Here is an 18,245-nt window from a genome sequence, read left to right on the forward strand (position 1 = left end):
GCATCTGTACGTGTGTGTACGTATGTCAAAGGAGTTGCAATAAGGGCGCTCGGACAGCTCAGACCACCACCTTAGGCCAAATGCTGCAATGTTGGTGAAAGGGAAACTAAATTTGGCGAGCCACCCTGTGAGTCGAATGCGCTCCAAAATGTAATGGGTTCTTCTCTGGCCCATGCTTCACCTTTCTACCAAGTTTCATGAAAATTGGGCCTGTAGTTTTTGCGTCATCTTGTTCACAGTCAAACAAACAAACTGAAAACCAAAATTACCTCCGTAGGGTAGGTTGTGATGACCCCTTGGGCCCCCTTCAGGCACCAGTCTGCCAGTGCACGGGTAGGTCTGGGTCTGACTGATTAGGCTAGAATAGATCATTAAGTATAGACCCCTTTCACTGACGTCACCCGAAACCGGAAGTAAACAGACCCTGCGCCATTTTGGAAGACCAACAAACTTGTGATTGGGGAAAATAACGGCAGCGGTATGTGAACCCACGAGAATAAAGTGGACTGGCAAACGACTTAAACAAACAAATCTGAGCTGTTTTATTTATGATTTATTGGCCCAACAGTAGACTTGAAAGAAACCTGTGTGAGACTTGGCAAAAAACTGTGGATATAATGGATAAGTCTGTGCATGATCTGCGGACACTTTGAGGTAAGCAAACGCAAGAAATTCAGATTTAAAACATGCTAAATTGGCCCCAAGTTGATAACTGTATGAGGAGCAAGCCTCCCAGACTTCTACAATTTAATAATAATAATAATAATAAAGGATGGTTTGGGGCTTGCTCGCTGCTGCCAGGTTGGTTGTTGAGTAGCCTGACTGTTTTTTTTTCCTTGCGTGTGGTATCATTGTTGACGCGAGGTTGTTTTTTGAACATGCCAATGCAGACACGATTTCCCCTGATGAGTTATGACTTCAGACGCGATGCGTGTGTGGAGGTGTGGAGTCCGCGTGATATGTGCGTAAGATAGGCTTCTCATGTGTTTGGAGATCCGCGCTCCGAGACAAGTGCAAGCGCCCCCCCAAGGGAAAAAAAGGGACCCCCCGAAAATATCGGCATAGTTCGAACACTGAGTGTAGGCACTGGGTGTAAACAACAAATAGTTTACAATGTCTGGGTAGCAAACAGATGGCAGAATTGGTGTCCGGTCCTCCTTATGTTTCCATTCTCCCTTGCCACGAGTCTTATCATATGGGTCAAACCCATCAATCACAGCCAGTTTTTCCACATACCGTGCCCTTTCTGCAGCTGGTAATGTACTCACATAACCAGAATTATCATCCATCGTGTCACTTTACTCTCGCTCGTACTTTGTTTTATATTGTGAGTGCATGTACTTGGTCTTCCAATATGGCGCCTAACAAAATCTTGCGGCGCGGTGACGTCATGTGAAAGGGGTCTATACCTGTGTAGGTGGTACGGCCTATAAGGTGGGGTCTCTCTCCCTCTCTGGTAGGCAGTTTTATTCTTTGTGTGGGGACTTTTTGTTGTCCTCCTGTTTTCTGGCTTTTTGCTCTTTTTCTCCCCCCTCTCTTTTTCTTTGCCTCAACATTTACCATATACTGACACAAACACACATCCACTCAGGCACGACCATCACTACATTCATACGTTCATTTTGAGTTGTTATATTTTGTATTGGTTCATAAACGTATTTTTGTTTGAACTTTAAACCCTTGTGTTGTGTCCCCCTTATGTTGCGGTGCGTGAACGAGCCCATGCCGTAACATAATAATTAAACTGTGGCGGCACATTAATGGGAACACCTAAATTTTAGAACACCCTCACTGAAAAGTCAAGCAACCCCATAGCACCAGTAAAAGAATCTCTGGCGCTGCCCCTGTCTTCAGGACAGAGGAATTTACACTTTTCATTTTCTCAACATGACAAGCTACTTTTTTTTTTATTTGTCTTATTAATTTCAAGAAAGACAAAAAGGCTGGTGAAGGAATGACTGTTTATAGCTGCTATAACATCTGTGAGAAAAGGTACTAACTTGTTTAACTAACATGGAAGCCATGGCCTAATGGTTAGGGAAGCAGCTTTGGGACCAAAAGGATGCTGGTTTGATTCCCTGGACCAGCAGGAATGGCTGAAGTGCCCTTGAGCAAGGCTCCTAACTACTCCCAGGCTGCTCTTGGTATGTTGTACGTCGCTCTGGATAAGAGCGTCTTCTAAATGCCTGTAACGTAACAAAAAGTGTGACATGTCATTCCTTAATAAATTGTAAACATTAGCAAATTGCTCTGATATAAGGGGAATATGAATATGCCTTTATAGGAAAATAATCAACTTCAGGGTGGTAACTCCACTTCATCACACTACAATAATCATTGTTAATTATTTTGCTGTAACAATAGTGTTTTATTGGTGGCGCGGTGGTGTAGTGGTTAGCACTGTCGTCTCACAGCAAGACGGTTCTGGGTTCGAGCCCAGTGGCCGACGGGGGCCTTTCTGTGTGGAGTTTGCATGTTCTCCCCGTTTCTGTGTCAGTTTCCTTCCACAGTCCAAAGACATGCAGTTAGGCTAACTGGTTACTCTAAATTGCCCAATGAATGGTTGTTTCCCAAGCCAAGAAATAGGAGGGTTGCAGCAGGAATGACATCCGGCGTAAAACTATGCTCCAGTTAATATGACGTGGATCAATAGGGTCCACATGGACCCTTACCTGGCAACACTGCTGGACAAAGATGAGGAAGAACAACAACAGAGTGTTTTATTCCTCACCAAATTCCATTATTTGTCTTTGTCTGATCAAGATTGTAACGCGACCTTGGGTGTGAGAAAGGTGCTATATAATAAGTTGAACTTATTATTTTTTTAAGATGGCCGCCTTTATAATGTTACAGAATTCAGCTACACTGTGAAGGTTAGTTTATGTATAGATGACACATAACCCGCATCAGGAAGTCTGTGTGATATCACTGAAGACTCAGGTGGGGTTTCAGGCAGATATTTGCTTTACAAGACTTACATTACATATTAGCATTACATTACATTAGCTTTATAGCTCTCATGCAAAACTCAGAAATAAAAGTTAGAAAAAATGCCCTGCTGCATGGGGAAAAGGGGAAGTGTAGATTTCATTTCTAACACATTAGAGTTCCCAATAATCTTAAAAATGCTCTCTTTTAAACATTAGAAGTGTGTAATGGAGGAGGATTATGGCTAAGCAGTTTAAGAGTTATAAATTATAGATCACCTGCTGTCCACACAATGCACAAGGGAGAGTGCGGCTTTCTATCTGAGTCGTATTACCAAACGTTACAACGCAATTACAAAAATTAGCCTCTTTTATTATTCAACATTCTTTAATGAAGTTTCGTGATCTAAACTGCCACACAGAGTGATGCAGAGTGTGTACAGAGGGTGTTGAGGTTCCTCAGCGTGTGCGACAGGGTATCCTGAGATGAAAGCAAAGGCCTCTTATTTCAATTTCATAGCCCTTCTTAGCCCTTTTATCCTCACCTCAGACATTGACAGCTGGATTTTTTTTATGTTGTTTGATATTCATTTAGTTGTTTCCGCTCTGTGTGTGGGTGCGTGTGATGTGGTTTGTAATTTATGATTCATGGAATTATGCAGTCAGCCAATCATGTGGCAGCAGCACAGTATATAAAATCATGCAGATACAGGTCATGAGTTTCAGTAAATTTCCACATCAAACAGCAGAATCGGGAAAAATCTCAGTGACTGACTGTGGCATGATTGATGCTAGTTTGAATAATTCACACACAGCAGTCTCCAGAGTTTACAGAGAATGATGCAAAGAACAACAACAACAAAAAAGGTTCAGTTGAGGGAAATGTCTTGTTGATGTGAAAGATCATGTAGAAGGTCAGAAGAGAAAGGCCAGACTTGTTCGAGTTGACAGGAAAACCATGATAACTCAAATGGCTACTTTACAGCTGTAGTGAGCAGAAAGGAATCTCAGAAAGTACAACACATCGAATCTTGAGGTGACCGGGCTACAACAGCAGAAGACCACATTAGGTTCTACTCCTGTTGGCCAGTAACAGGCTACACTGAGCACAGACTCACGCAAACAGGACAGTTGAAAAGAGGAAAAACATCACCAGTGGGTTCTGAGGGTTGTGTGTTTTCTGCCCACCATGGTTGTAAAGTGGTTATTTGAGTTACTACAGCCTTCCTGTCACTCAAACCAGTCTGGGCTGGGTTTCCCAAAAGCATCGCAGCACAAAGATCATCGTTGAATGGTAGCGCGAGCATCACAACGAACACTCTCTCTACTAGTTAAGATGCTCTTAGCGTTAAGAGGCTTTTGGGAAACCCACCCCTGATCATTCCCCTGTGATCTCTCCCCTGAACAACGCATTTCCACCTGCAGAACTACTGCTTGACTTGTATTATTTATTAGCGACATCAGCTTCTTTAACTAAAGCAGCAGATGTCAGACAGCAAACATGTCTTGGATGTAAAAGAGGAAAACTGTCTCTTTTTTTTGTTAAAGCATTCCTTTAATGCACCACAAAACTGTTAATATGTAGTAAATGTGGATGTGTGATGACTGAATAAAAGTGTAAATTGGTTACTGTGACTTCTGTGAGGACTCTCTCTCTCTCTCTCTCTCTCTCCTTTTTCCTACATGTGAGCTTATAAAATGTATTTTGATGATTGCTTCTTTTTTCTTCCTACCTTTCCTTCCTTCCTTCTTTCCTTTCTTTCTTTTATCTGATCATTAATCCATCCATCCATCCATCCATCCTTCCTTGATTTTCTTTCCCGTTATACTTTTCACTTGCATTTATTTCATCATTGCTTATTTTAATAATTTATTTAATTTCCATCCTTCCTTTCTTTTTCATTTCCCTGTCCTCCAAGTATTCTCTCTCTCTCTCTCTCTCTCTCTCTCTCCCGGGTGTGTGTGTTGTCTTTCCAAAATGTACTTTACAATAAAAGATGCTTTCTGTTCTCTGCCATTAAACACAGCTACTCATAATTGTCCTCCTAATTACAAATCCATTTTGGTCACATACAGTACATTGCAATGTACCTAATATTATCCCACAGTGCTGTTGAAAACTAGATTCTGATTGGTCAAAAGGGTTTTGATTAATTTTCTACAAGTGCAGGTCTGGCAGTCGTGCAGCAGATATATGAGTATAGTATTAATGTGCTCGTTCTACTACACTATCTTTTCCATAGTGACATCTCATTCATAGGACCGTGGATGGTGGATTAAAAAAATGTAATCTTTGGTGGGACAAAACACTCGGATGTGCTGTTATATGAAAATACATGAGCGTGGTCACTGTACCTCCACACCATTGATTATTTTCCCATAACAGCACACCGCAAAGTGTGTTTAATCGTAATTACATTAATGCACTCTTGTATGAGTTGCGTTCCAGTGAAACTGAAGACAACTTCCTGTTGTGCCCTTTAACTTTATCATATGCAAATCAGAATGCCATGTTACGACATTTCTTTGACAAATGTGATGTCACTGTTATGCAAGTAAACGTGCTGTGGTGTCACTCAGGAAAGTCGGCTTTAAGGCAAGAACCAGATGTTCTAGCACACATTATGAAACATACGTTACTGAACGGTATTTTCGAGGCATGCCGTAACCAGAGCTTTTGCATCCCAGCATCAGGGTCCGAGTGAGAATATGATCCAGACCAAGTCCTGATAATTCAGTAATTTGACATTGTTTGGTTTGATCAAAATGACTGAACCAACAGGATTTGGTCTTGAGCATGCTCTCAGTCAGGCCATAAAAACATCAGATCGGATTAAAGTATCAGATTTTAAAAAAAAAACAGATGGGTGGAATTCCATCACTGACTCAAGCATCTCTTAATCTTATTACATGAAATATAATTCTCAGCCACACCCAGTAATTGACACACAGAAACACACCCAGCAGGTGGAGACAGAGTAGTGATGTGGCCTCACATGTACTAAGGTGCTGGAATGTGTGCACACACCTGTCTGTTGAACACCTGGAGGCCAGGCGCCATGCCATAATTGTGAGCACAAGTAACCTACCTTTGCACGCAAGAAACATTAACTTTTCACACCTTTGCTGGAGGAGAGAAAAGACAATGGGTGTTTTTTAAGGCACTGAGTTAACCTTTGACATTTCAGATGCAGTGATGTTATTGATTAAATAATAATACACCACAAATCTAAAAGGTGTTGATGAATTTCCTATAACAGCATGACTCTGACAGTAGTCCTGGCTGTAATATAAACCACAGGCTTATTCATAATTAGTGCATTCATTCTTGTATGATAAATTCTCCACATAATCATTGATACGGTGAAGTTTTCTGTAAGGACACATTTACTGAAGAAGCCTCCAGTGTTAGAGCTTTGTAACAGTCAGAGTTAAACTTTACAATGTCTCAGCAACACAACAAGCTGCATTTTTTATTTTTTATTTTTGGCTTATTAACTTCAAATGAGGGCGGCACGGTGGTGTAGTGGTTAGCGCTGTCGCCTCACAGCAAGAAGGTCCAGGTTCGAGCCCTGTGGCCGGCGAGGGCCTTTCTGTGTGGAGTTTGCATGTTCTCCCCGTGTCTGCGTGGGTTTCCTCCGGGTGCTCCGGTTTCCCCCACAGTCCAAAGACATGCAGGTTAGGTTAACTGGTGACTCTAAATTGACCGTAGGTGTGAATGGTTGTCTGTGTCTATGTGTCAGCCCTGTGATGACCTGGCGACTTGTCCAGGGTGTACCCCGCCTCTCGCCCGTAGTCAGCTGGGATAGGCTCCAGCTTGCCTGCGACCCTGTAGAAGGATAAAGCGGCTACAGATAATGAGATGAGATGAGAGAACTTCAAATGAGAAAAAAAGAGGCTGGTGAAGGAACAACTGTTTAAGAAAGAAAGAAAGAAAGAAAGAAAGCACAACTTTATTCATCACACACTTGTGAAATTCCTCTCTGCATTTAACCCATCTGAAGCAGTGAACACACACATGTGAGCGATGAGCACACACACATACAATCAAATCAAATTTCGTATTGATTATAAAATACTACTATTAACCTTCAAAGCACTGAATGGTCTCGCACCACAGTACCTGAGTGAACATCTGGTCCTTTATGACCCACCACTCCTACTTAGATCAAAAGGTGCAGGCTATCTGCTGGTACCTCGTATAGTGAAGGCTACATCAGGGGGCAAAGCCTTTTCTTATAAAGCCCCACTGTTATGGAACAGCCTTCCAAGTAGTGTTTCGTAATCAGACACAGTCTCAGCGTTTAAGTCTAAGCTGAAAACATATCTGTTTAGTCAAGCCTTTTGTTAATGGTGTTTATGAGGTAAAGGTGTAGATCTAGAGGGTCCTCAGACATAGAGTGTTTTGGTAAACTGGGATGTATGGATGCTGTCAGTCCCCACTCGCTTGCTCACTCGAGTTTGTTGACGGTGTAGTGGCTGCTGCTTTATGTCCCGGGGCTCCCTCATGCCTGTGTTACCTTCTGGCTCTCCCCTTTTAGTTATGCTGTCATAGTTAGTTTTGCCGGAGTCCCTGCTTGTAGTCAGCACAAAATGTATACTGTACCTACTTATTCAGGTGACATTGGGCATACCTAACAACCTGTGTTCCCCCCCCCCCTCCCCCCCATCTGTCCCTCTGAGTTACATGTCAATCCTAAGATCGAGACGCTGACCTCTTCTGCTCCTCGGACCTGCCTGATCCATCCTGGTGCCCTGTGTCTGGTTGGAGTCTCATTACATCACTCCTGTAGAGGACGGCCCCGTATGGACAGTTGAAAGTCACACTTGGAAGATGCTCTGGACACTTACAGTAATGCTTTTGTGGCTGAGGACTACAGTTGACTTGCTAACTTTAGGACTGCAGTTGTCATGAGCAGTTTTGCACTCAAGTTTCCATCAATGAAGAGTTATAACATCAACGAAACTAACTTCATGTTAAAACTATTAATGTTATAGTCATGTTGTCTGTTGTTGTCCAGGTGAGGATGGGTTCCCTTATGGGTCTGGTTCCTCTCGAGGTTTTTTCCTCGTGTCGTCTGGGGGAGTTTTTCCTTGCCACCGTCGCCACGGGCTTGCTCATTGGGAATAGATTAGGGATAAAATTGGCTCGTGTCTTGGGTCTTTCAGATTCTGTAAAGCTGTTTTGGGACAATGTTTATTGTTAAAAGCGCTATACAAACAAACTTGACTTGGCATACCCAGAGCAGTGGGCAGCCATGCTAACAGCGCCCGGGGAGCAGTTGGGAGTTAGGTGCCTCGCTCAAGGGCACCTCAGCCCAAGGCCGTCCCATATTAACCTAACCACATGTCTTTTGAACTGTGGAGGAAACCGGAGCACCCGGAGGAAACCCACGCAGACACGGGGAGAACATGCAAACTCCACACAGAAAGGCCCCCACCGGCCGCTGGACTCAAACCCAGGACCTTCTTGCTGTGAGGCGACCGTGCTAACCACTTACACCACCCACTATTTAGGTATAATGTAAGTGAGAACAGGAACTGTATCTATAAAGAAATAAGTTGTGACATGTCGTATAAAAGGAGTAAAACACTTCAGGATGCAGAGTTAATGGAAAATAATCAACTTCGTGATGTTAACGGTAACTCCATTTATACCAACTCACTCTATAGGTTTTATTACATGCTAATACGTATCCAAGTGTGCTATGAACACTGATCACAGGCTAAAGTGTAATAATGATTAGTAATATGCAATAATAACAATAGTATTGTAATGTTTTTAACCAAGATGAGGTCATTAATTATCTTAAAATGAACAACATGGCAAAAGTAAGTGCGCCCAGATAGACAAAGTCAGATTGACATTGTTTGATTTGATCTGTGGCTGTTTTTGTTTTTTTGCATTCACACATCACTAATCGCTGACGTATTGAACATCAACCTGTTGGAAATGAAAATAAAACATAGTGTTCTTTCAGGTTATAGTGCATTTATGTAGATTGATGGCTGCTGACGCCAAGCACAAACACCTGCCCCTCTTGCTGTTCTGTTCACTAATGATCCTTCAAACTGCACATGACATTTCATACATAATCTGGAAACTTGGCAGGCAGACGGTGACAAATACTGCACGCTCTTCTCCAATTTGTAAATGTTATGTCTGCTACAGACTGCACGTCAAATAAGCCACGTGTGGAAACATGCTCCTGAATTCCGATCAAATATTCAAGCATCATACGCTGAGTGAAGAAATATGAGGAGATTTAAAAGCAGAGGTTCCCAAACATGTAGATTTGTTTGATTCACAAATGGGGTCATGAGTGAATCTCGAAATTTCCTCTTTAGTTTCATTCGTTTAATTTGCAAAATAATATTTATATACAATATTTATATTAATATACAAATTTTGTGTTTGTATATTAACAAACAAGCAACATTTTCATTAAGAGTCTGTTATTTTAAGCTTTTGCGCTCTCATGGAGCATTGCACAAATTTCTCCATCCATCTACCTCCTCTAATTCTTCAACTAACAATAGCTAATGACTGACTCAGAGTTACTGAATCTGAATTAAAAAGTCCTAAATTATAAATCTGGAATTAAACACATGTAAAGAAAATTCATAACGTCCATTTGGGGTCATCTGTCTAAAAATGGTTGAGAAATGCTGAATTAAAGCAATAGTATTGCACTGTATTCATTCTTGTTTTCTTGTTGACTTTATGCAGTATATTGAAAGCAAAGTCCTTATTGCCCTCAACACCTTCTGACCAATCAGAATCCAGAATTCAACAGCACTTATTGCTGTAACAGCTTCCTAAATGGTAAGATCAATTTTTAAAAAAAGAAAGACACGACAATCTCAAGCAGTTGACACATATAGACTCATGTCGAAGTAAGGTAATATACTTCATAACTTTTATGCACCTTACATAAAACTTTATAAAATATCTATGCAATGTTTAAGAATATGTTATGAAGGTCAAATGTAGTGGTTAGCACTGTCGCCTCACAACAAGAAGGTCCGGGTTCGAGCCCAGTGGCCGGCGAGGGCCTTTCTGTTTGGAGTTTGCATGTTGTCCGCGTGGGTTTCCTCCGGGTGCTCCGGTTTCCCCCACAGTCCAAAGACATGCAGGTTAGGTTAACTGGTGACTCTAAATTGACTGTAGGTGTGAATGTGAGTGTGAATGGTTGTCTATGTGTTGATCTGGTGACTTGTTCAGGGTGTACCCCGCCTCTCGCTCATAGTCAGCTGCGATAGGCTCCAGCTTGCCCGCGACCATGTAGGACAGGATAAGCGACTACAGATAATGGATAGATGGTCCAATTTAGGATAGCATTCAAATACAGTGTTATTGATTGTTTTATAAGATAATATTATACTTATAATATTATGAAGTATTAATTATAAAGTAGCAGTATGGGGCTGATATGAGCCACAAAAAGTGGTGGATCAGATATCAGAAAACATACTGTATCCGGTATCAGATATGGGATTCTGTAATACATGGCAGAAATTGGAATTGGATTTGGATGATTTTTTTTTAATTGGAACTCTCTATCACTAAAGAAATTTGATTGTTTTTTGTTAGGATTATTACATTTTTACTTTATCCATCCATCCATTATCTGTAGTTGCTTATCCTGTGCAGGGTCGTGGGCAGGCTGGAGCCTATCCCAGCTGAATACGGGCGAAAGGCGGGGTACACCCTGGACAAGTTGCCAGATCATCGCAGGGCTGACACATAGACACAGACAACCATTCACACTCACATTCACACCTACGGTCAATTTAGAGTCACCAGTTAACCTAACCTGCATGTCTTTGGACTGTGGGGGAAACCGGAGCACCCAGAGGAAACCCACGCGGACACGGGGAGAACATGCAAACTCCACACAGAAAGGCCCTCGCCGGCCCCGGGGCTCAAACCCAGGACCTTCTTGCTGTGAGGCGACAGTGCTAACCACTACACCACCATGTTGCATTTTTACTTTATACTTTATTGTATTTACAATGTACGTAAGTGATTTTTGTGGCAGAGTTTAAAGGTGCTATATGTAAGAATTGGCCACCTGTTGAATTCATACTCAACACTCCAAATAAACTGGGGCAGCATATCACCAGAAACTTGGTGTGTCCACCCTAAGTAAGAAACAAGGGACTATGCAGTCCCTCCTCTTATAATCTTCACATGGGGCATCAGCCTATAGTTTATGTTGTAGCTTGCTTAGCTCAGTTTTTAGCAAGAAAACATGCCACAGTAAAACCACATATTGACACCATTTGGAACGTTGTTCGGTACAGTTTTTATTATCTAGTTGCACCAAAGATTTGTTTTGAATTGTCCAAACAAGGTTTGTTTACGACATAAAATTTCCTCACCTTAGTTGCTAGCTAGAAAACAAGCTCATTGAGCTAGTCACATGCTATTCTAATTGGTCTGAACCGCAGATCAACAAACAGCTATCTTACCAAACATATGAACATTTTCAATAATGTTATACCATCAGCTACTTTTATAAGCTATCACTGAATAGCCAACATTAGCATTAACAGCTGTTTACTTACCAGCCTAGAAGAAATGTTGTGTTCATCCCTTTACTCACCAAGTCTCCAGTGGTGGAAAGCAACACCAATATTAACTCTTGGTTTGCTTGTATTTCTATCACTTCTTTTCTAGCTGTGCTTAAATGGTCTAACCAGGGGCAATACATTCAACATGGCTGACAACATGATTAACAAGAGGTTCGAATATGAACTACTTCTTTGTCCTCTTATGTTGGAATGAGGGGATGCTACAGTGACTCACTATCACCTCTTGAGGTACAAAGTGGTATATCAAGATGGATTAAAATTCTTACATGTGGCATCTTTAACTGTGAAATACATTAGTATTAAAATAACAAAAAAAATTAATGGTGGGCGGCACGGTGGTGTAGTGGTTAGCGCTGTCGCCTCACAGCAAGAAGGTCCGGGTTCGAGCCCCGTGGCCGGCGAGGGCCTTTCTGTGTGGAGTTTGCATGTTCTCCCCGTATCCGCGTGGGTTTCCTCTGGGTGCTCCGGTTTCCCCCACAGTCCAAAGACATGCAGGTTAGGTTAACTGGTGACTCTAAATTGACCGTAGGTGTGAATGTGAGTGTGAATGGTTGTCTGTGTCTATGTGCCAGCCCTGTGATGACCTGGCGACTTGTCCAGGGTGTACCCCGCCTTTCGCCCGTAGTCAGCTGGGATAGGCTCCAGCTTGCCTGCGACCCTGTAGAACAGGATAAAGCAGCTAGAGATAATGAGATGAGATGAGATGAGATGAAATGTAATGGTTAATTACTTGACTGTATCAGTATCAGAAGAGAAAAGGTGATGTAGTGTTATCTTTGTTATAAAGTGTAAGAAGTGCTGAAATCCTGATACACCTCACAGATTGGTATGTTTTCACTGGCTGGGTGCGCTTTATAATTTATATTTTTCATGTAAAGTTAAAAATGTTACAAACGGTAAAAATGTTTTAAGAGTCAGCGTTTTTTGTTTGTTTGATTCATTGTTTATTTGTTTGTTTTATAAAATACAATATCATTGTTGATGGAGAACTGACAAGAGCCTTTGAGTACAATAGTGGCGTTAAACAGGGCTGCAAGTTGGCTCCTACACTCTTTAGGATTTACGCAGCAGTCTTACTGCGGTTCGCTTTCAAGAATATCAAGCACAACAAGCTTACAAGTTAGGTTTCAGTATGACGTGATCTTTTTGATCTACATAGGCTTAACGCAAAGAATAAAGTCCTCACTGCATTCTTTAGAGAGGCTCAGTATGCAGACGACATCGTAATCTTCAGTGATACCCCAGAAGGTTTGCAGTCGCTGCTGTCTGCATACAACAGTATCTCTAGTCATATGGGTCTACAGATCAACAAAACAAAAACAGAGGCCATGTGTATAGGTGATCCTGCTGAGTTCTTCATAGGTGGCCCAAACCTTGCTAACGTCAATCGTTTCAAGTATCTCAGGAGTTATGTTACCGGCAACTGTTCTATGAGGGAGGAACTTGCATGCCACATCCAAGCAACATCATGTGCATTTGATCGTTTGCGTAAAAGGGTCTTTGGATCTCACGACTTAATGACCACGACCAAAGTAGCTGTGTTCAACCAATGCTTACTGCCACTTTTATTGTACGGTCGCGAAACATGGACACCCCGTCAATACGAGATCAAGCAACTCCGCACAATTCAACAGCGCTATCTCCGTCTCATTTTAAGCGTGAAATGGGATCACTTTGTCAGCAACGAAGAGGTCCTAAAGCGTGCAGGAACTGAGGACATCAAAACCATTCTAGTCCGCAGTCGCCTACGCTGGTTTGGCCATATTTGTCGGATGGACAATAACAGGCCTCAAAAACAGCTCTTGTTTGGTGAACTTGTTCATGGCTAACGTCTAGTCGGTCGTCCACTACTTAGGTACAAGGACACATGTAAATCAGCATTGAAATGTGGGGGTGTCCTCAGCAACTGGCAGGCCTGCGTCAGCAACAGGACAAAGTGGCCGAAACTAACCACAACAGTGTGCGAAAGTTTGCATAGAAAGAGGACAGCCGAATATGAGAGGAGGAGGTTGATTAGAAGGAAGAGACGAGATCTGTGACTTTACCCATCTGCGGGTTTGTGAGAGGCGCGCGTGTATATATATATATATATATATATTTATAAAATAAGGCACCTTTATATGGTTGAGTTTAGCAAGCACCCATAGTAGGAATTATGTAAAAGTCGTCCTCTTCTGGTCTTCTGGTGTAAGTGACATCATCTCCACAGAGCAACAATTACAAACGGACAGCTTTAATTATCACTAAATATTTCTCTTTATTTCAGATATAGAGCTCTTATATTACATCAGCAATAAAAGTGTAAACATTTCACAATAATAATTTTACAATAATAAAAAAAATTCAGTTACACAATTTCTCATGCAGAGTTTCAGTATGCATATAAACACTTTCATCATTTTTATTCAAAGCCTTTTGGTGAGTATAAGATGTTAAACATATATATTGCATTTATTTAAAGGTTTTATATGGTCTCCTATATTTTTTATTGCAAAATATGACTTTTTTAATTGTATTTTATTATAATCTTTTTATAAACTTTTATTATATTGTTTTTAAATAATAATTTCTTATTACATGCTTTTGTACATTAATAATAATATATTATTATTATTATTATTATTATTATTATTATTATTAATGTACAAAAGTTTTATTTAGATTTTTATAAACTTTTTGTTTTGATTTCTTTAATATATATATATATATATATATATATATATATATATATATATATATATATTTTTTTTTTTTTTTTTTTTTTTTTTTTTTTTTTTTTAATTAAAAATATATTGTTCAAAGTACTTTTACAAGTGAAGAAAAAACAAAATTAAAAAATGCATGAAAATTGCACGCTTACACACACAAATGTGTTTATGAATGTTTTGGCATATACATGCTTGTTCCTGAGAGACTAAGAATTCACAGGTTAAATGTTACATGATGCTTAAAAACATTCTCATGGTTTCATTTTTTTAAGAAAAAAGAAAGCTTTTACTATTATATCATACACACATGTAAAAATTTGTGTTCACTATTCTGACAGGTGTGATGATGGCCCTGAGTGAATTGTGTGTGTGTGTTATGTGTGTGTGTGTGTGTGTGGGTGTGTGATTCTTGTGGTCTATGTGTGAAGCATGTGGTTTAAATGCTTGATGCAGACAGGCAGGAGGTGGTGGAGCTCAGTCTGGGTTTCTTGCTGCTCCTCTCCTGACTCTGTGGGCTCGTGCTCAGTGTCCGCACCTTGTTGAAGCTGTTGCGCAAGCTGCTGTGACGGCTCACTGACGTGCCTGACGTTTCCTTGGATGAGAAGCTCTCCGGGTGACAGATGCAGCACAGGAGGCTTCTGATGGCATTGCGCAGATCCTGGCTGCCCAGCGAGTAAATGAGTGGGTTGACAGCTGAGTTGAGGACAGCTAGCGCTATGACCCACTGTGGGCTGAAGAGTGGGTCGCAGAGGCGCGAGTAGCAATAAAAGTCCACCAAGAGCAGGACGAACAATGGGCCCCAGCACACCACAAAGGCCCCCACGATGGAGATCACAGCCTTGAGGAGCCGGATGGACCGCTTTCTGCTCTTCACCAAGATGTTCCTGCGGACACGCCAATAGATGGCAAAATAGAGGCCACCGATGGTTAAGAGGATGATGAAGAAAATGACCAGCGCAAACAGGATGTAGCTCTTGGAGTACAATGGCAGAAGAGTCGAGCACTCTCTTAGATTGCACACACAGTTCCAGCCGAACAGCGGTAGGAAACCCATGACGAATGCCGTGATCCAGCACAGTACCACCATCATGTAGATTCGATAGGTCTTCCTGTTTCTGTTCTCAGACTCTGATTTCATCATGGTGACATAGCGCTCTACAGCAATCAGCAGCAAACTGAACACAGAAGCAGCCAACGCCACAAACAGAAGTCCTTCACGCAGGAGCCAGAGGAGTGGACTGAGCTGCAGAGTGCGCTCTCCCGACATGCAGATGTTCACCACATAGGCTGCACCTGTGAGCAGATCGCTGAGTGCAATATTGGCAATGCAGATGTTCAGCCAGCGGTGGCGTATGCGCACGTGGAACAGCACAGCCAGCAGCACCAGCAGATTCTCCAGCATGATTAGGATGCTGAAGCAGAGGAAAACGATGGCTGAAGCTGTGCTGATGCTGCTCTTGTTTGACGTTCTGTGCTGCAGCTTCCCGGTGTAGTTATAATGCTGTAGGATGATGCTGCCGTTGTTCCGGCTGTACATATCCGGGCAGGATGCCGAGGAGCTGAGCGCATTAATGTATTCCATGACTGAATAATGAGTTTGATTTTAGGAGGTTTGGTTTGAATCTCACTGAGAAGACTCTTTTGTCTTTCGTCAGGCAATCAAACTCCCTCTCCTGCTGGTTCTGCAGCCCTTACAGCCTCCTGATAAAGGAAAATTATGAGTAAATGATTAAAAACCCTGGTAAACACCTCTGGTGTTATTTTGATGAAAAATGAAAATCAGATTTTTTTTTTTTTCAGATTTCAGTGCACCAATACAGTCATGAATAATGGCTGTTCACACACAGGCAGAAAGAAAAGTTGCCTTTACATTCACAAATCAGTCCTAAAAGTTCCATCCATCCATCCATCCATTATCTGTAGCCGCTTTATCCTGTTCTACAGGGTCACAGGCAAGCTGGAGCCTATCCCAGCTGACTACGGGCGAGAGGCGGGGTACACCCTGGACAAGTCGCCAGGTTATCACAGGGCTGACACAGAGACAACCAACCATTCACACTAGTCCTAAAAGTTATGTAGGACAAAAAAAATTGTACAGTGTTGTGCTGTTAGAGGAAAATCATCAACAACAGACTGGTGTGATGAAGTAACTATTACCATCCTGAAGTTGATCATTTTTGAACAACAGTATGTTTGAAAGTGTTTTAAATGTATATGCCTGGACTTGGAAAAAAATTTGGGGGAAACGATGAAATATGTCCCTGATACCTTAAAATCCTATTTTGTAAGGTTACATTTTTCTGAGAGTGCAGTGATAAAGTGGCACTTTTTGTTTACAGTGCATTTAAATATCTGTACTTTCACTACTACACTTGTGGTTATAGGTGGAGTTTCCTTTACTGGCCATGTGTTTTGCAGAGCGTAGCACTGTCAGCATTTAAATGCCCTGGCTAAATCTAAAAAAGAACTCTGCAGAAATATGATGCATTAAATATACTATACCATGCATATAATACTAATTAAGATATAGTGATGTTCAAGAGATCAAATGAAATAGAAGAAATTCCATCAGAATCTTTTTTTAAACATATTTCAATAAATTCAAATAGTTTATTTGTGTTAAACCTTTCATTGACCTTAATACCTGAAGTCACTCATTGTCCTTCAGTTGCTTTGTATTGTGCATTTAAAAAAAAAGTAATTTGCTAATAAAAGTATGAAAGAAGGTTACTCAGGGAAAAAAGCACAATAATTTCAACAATTTCTTTTAAAAAATTAATAACACTATTAACACTAATTGCATTTTTTAAATTTTTTTCAGTTCCAATTCTTTTTTTTTTTGTTAATCTCAGTGCAATATGCCTTACCTCATACATGTGATGCTGAAGTATGTGCAGTCATCCATCCTCTGAGCGCTCATCCTCAGTACGCCGCTATAACAAGGAAGGAAGCTTACTCTCACATGTATTGCCACACCCAATGAAGAAATGGCTCATGAGCTAAAATGTTTTTCACACATTCTTTTTAAAATAGACCTGCAGAACTGTAACATGTTGCAGGCAAAAATGCAGTTTGCACATATCATGTACATTGTGTGAATATTGTGTGTGTCGTCATGCTGTGGTATTCCATTTTATAGATATAGGTATAGTTATAGATATAGAATGATTTATTTTAGTATTTATTTATAGAAATCGAAAAACTGAAAAGGACTATTCAGCCCAATCCAATTCCCAATACAAATCCCAAAATTCTCATTCAAATCCATTCAATTGCACAAATAACATTAAATATAATTGCTAACAATTTATCTGTATATTTACAAATCTTGTTTATTGCAAGCCATTTTTTTCCAGCAGCTTTTTGTGCAATCACTATATTCACGCACGTTGCTGCAATATATCGTAACACAATCGTCAGACAGAGCCCTACATTATGCCATCAGTCTTACAACACCTGAATCTTGTAAAAAATAAATAAAAAAAATAGGTTGCCCAACATTTCACAGAAGCGACTCAGCAAACAGGAACTCCTGATGGTCTGTGTGGTGGCCTCCTCCCTTATTTTCTCACTTCAGCTTATCCAGCTGTGAGCACAAAAAAAAAAGTCTACTAAAATTTGTCAGACTCATACAGGCCCCTGTGATTGTCAAATTTGATACATCATCCACATTTTCACTGTCAACTTCACAATTTCACTGCTGAAGAGAAGAGATCACTTGATGAAAATCAAAACAGATTTAGTTTAATGACCTGCAATTCCAATGATCCCTTAACCTAAACTGAATTTAAGGTATATCATCCTCTTTCCTGGCTTATTTTTAGTAAAATAAAATGGTGTGCTTTATTTTTTCTTTTACTTGATACCATAAGCCATCACTGAAAGAGTGGAATCAGCTAAAAATGAGATCTGAGCATACCACATCCTTAATGAGTTACACCCTCACCCCTAACAGTTACCTTCTCTCTGGTTAACAATCAAACCAAGTTTGAAAGGAAAAAACATCAGGGTG

At 40.8% G+C, this 18,245-nt stretch overlaps 1 protein-coding gene across 1 annotated transcript; it reads right to left on the reverse strand.

The window, feature by feature from the left end:
- Positions 1–14,328: 14,328 nt before the first annotated feature.
- s1pr4 (sphingosine-1-phosphate receptor 4) lies at positions 14,329–17,158 on the reverse strand. The gene is made up of 2 exons (XM_060940496.1): positions 17,101–17,158; positions 14,329–15,934 (listed from the first exon to the last, which is right to left on the reverse strand). The coding sequence occupies exon 2, from the start codon at positions 15,813–15,815 to the stop codon at positions 14,670–14,672; it is 1,146 nt and encodes a 381-aa protein (XP_060796479.1). The 5' UTR covers positions 15,816–15,934; positions 17,101–17,158; the 3' UTR covers positions 14,329–14,669.
- Positions 17,159–18,245: the final 1,087 nt, after the last annotated feature.

This window comes from Neoarius graeffei, chromosome 15 (assembly GCF_027579695.1).
Source record: "Neoarius graeffei isolate fNeoGra1 chromosome 15, fNeoGra1.pri, whole genome shotgun sequence".
NCBI lineage: Eukaryota > Metazoa > Chordata > Actinopteri > Siluriformes > Ariidae > Neoarius > Neoarius graeffei.

Excerpts from the sequence above, each read along its gene's own strand:
- s1pr4 (XM_060940496.1), bottom strand. The coding sequence starts at position 15,815 with ATGGAATACATTAATGCGCTCAGCTCCTCGGCATCCTGCCCGGATATG.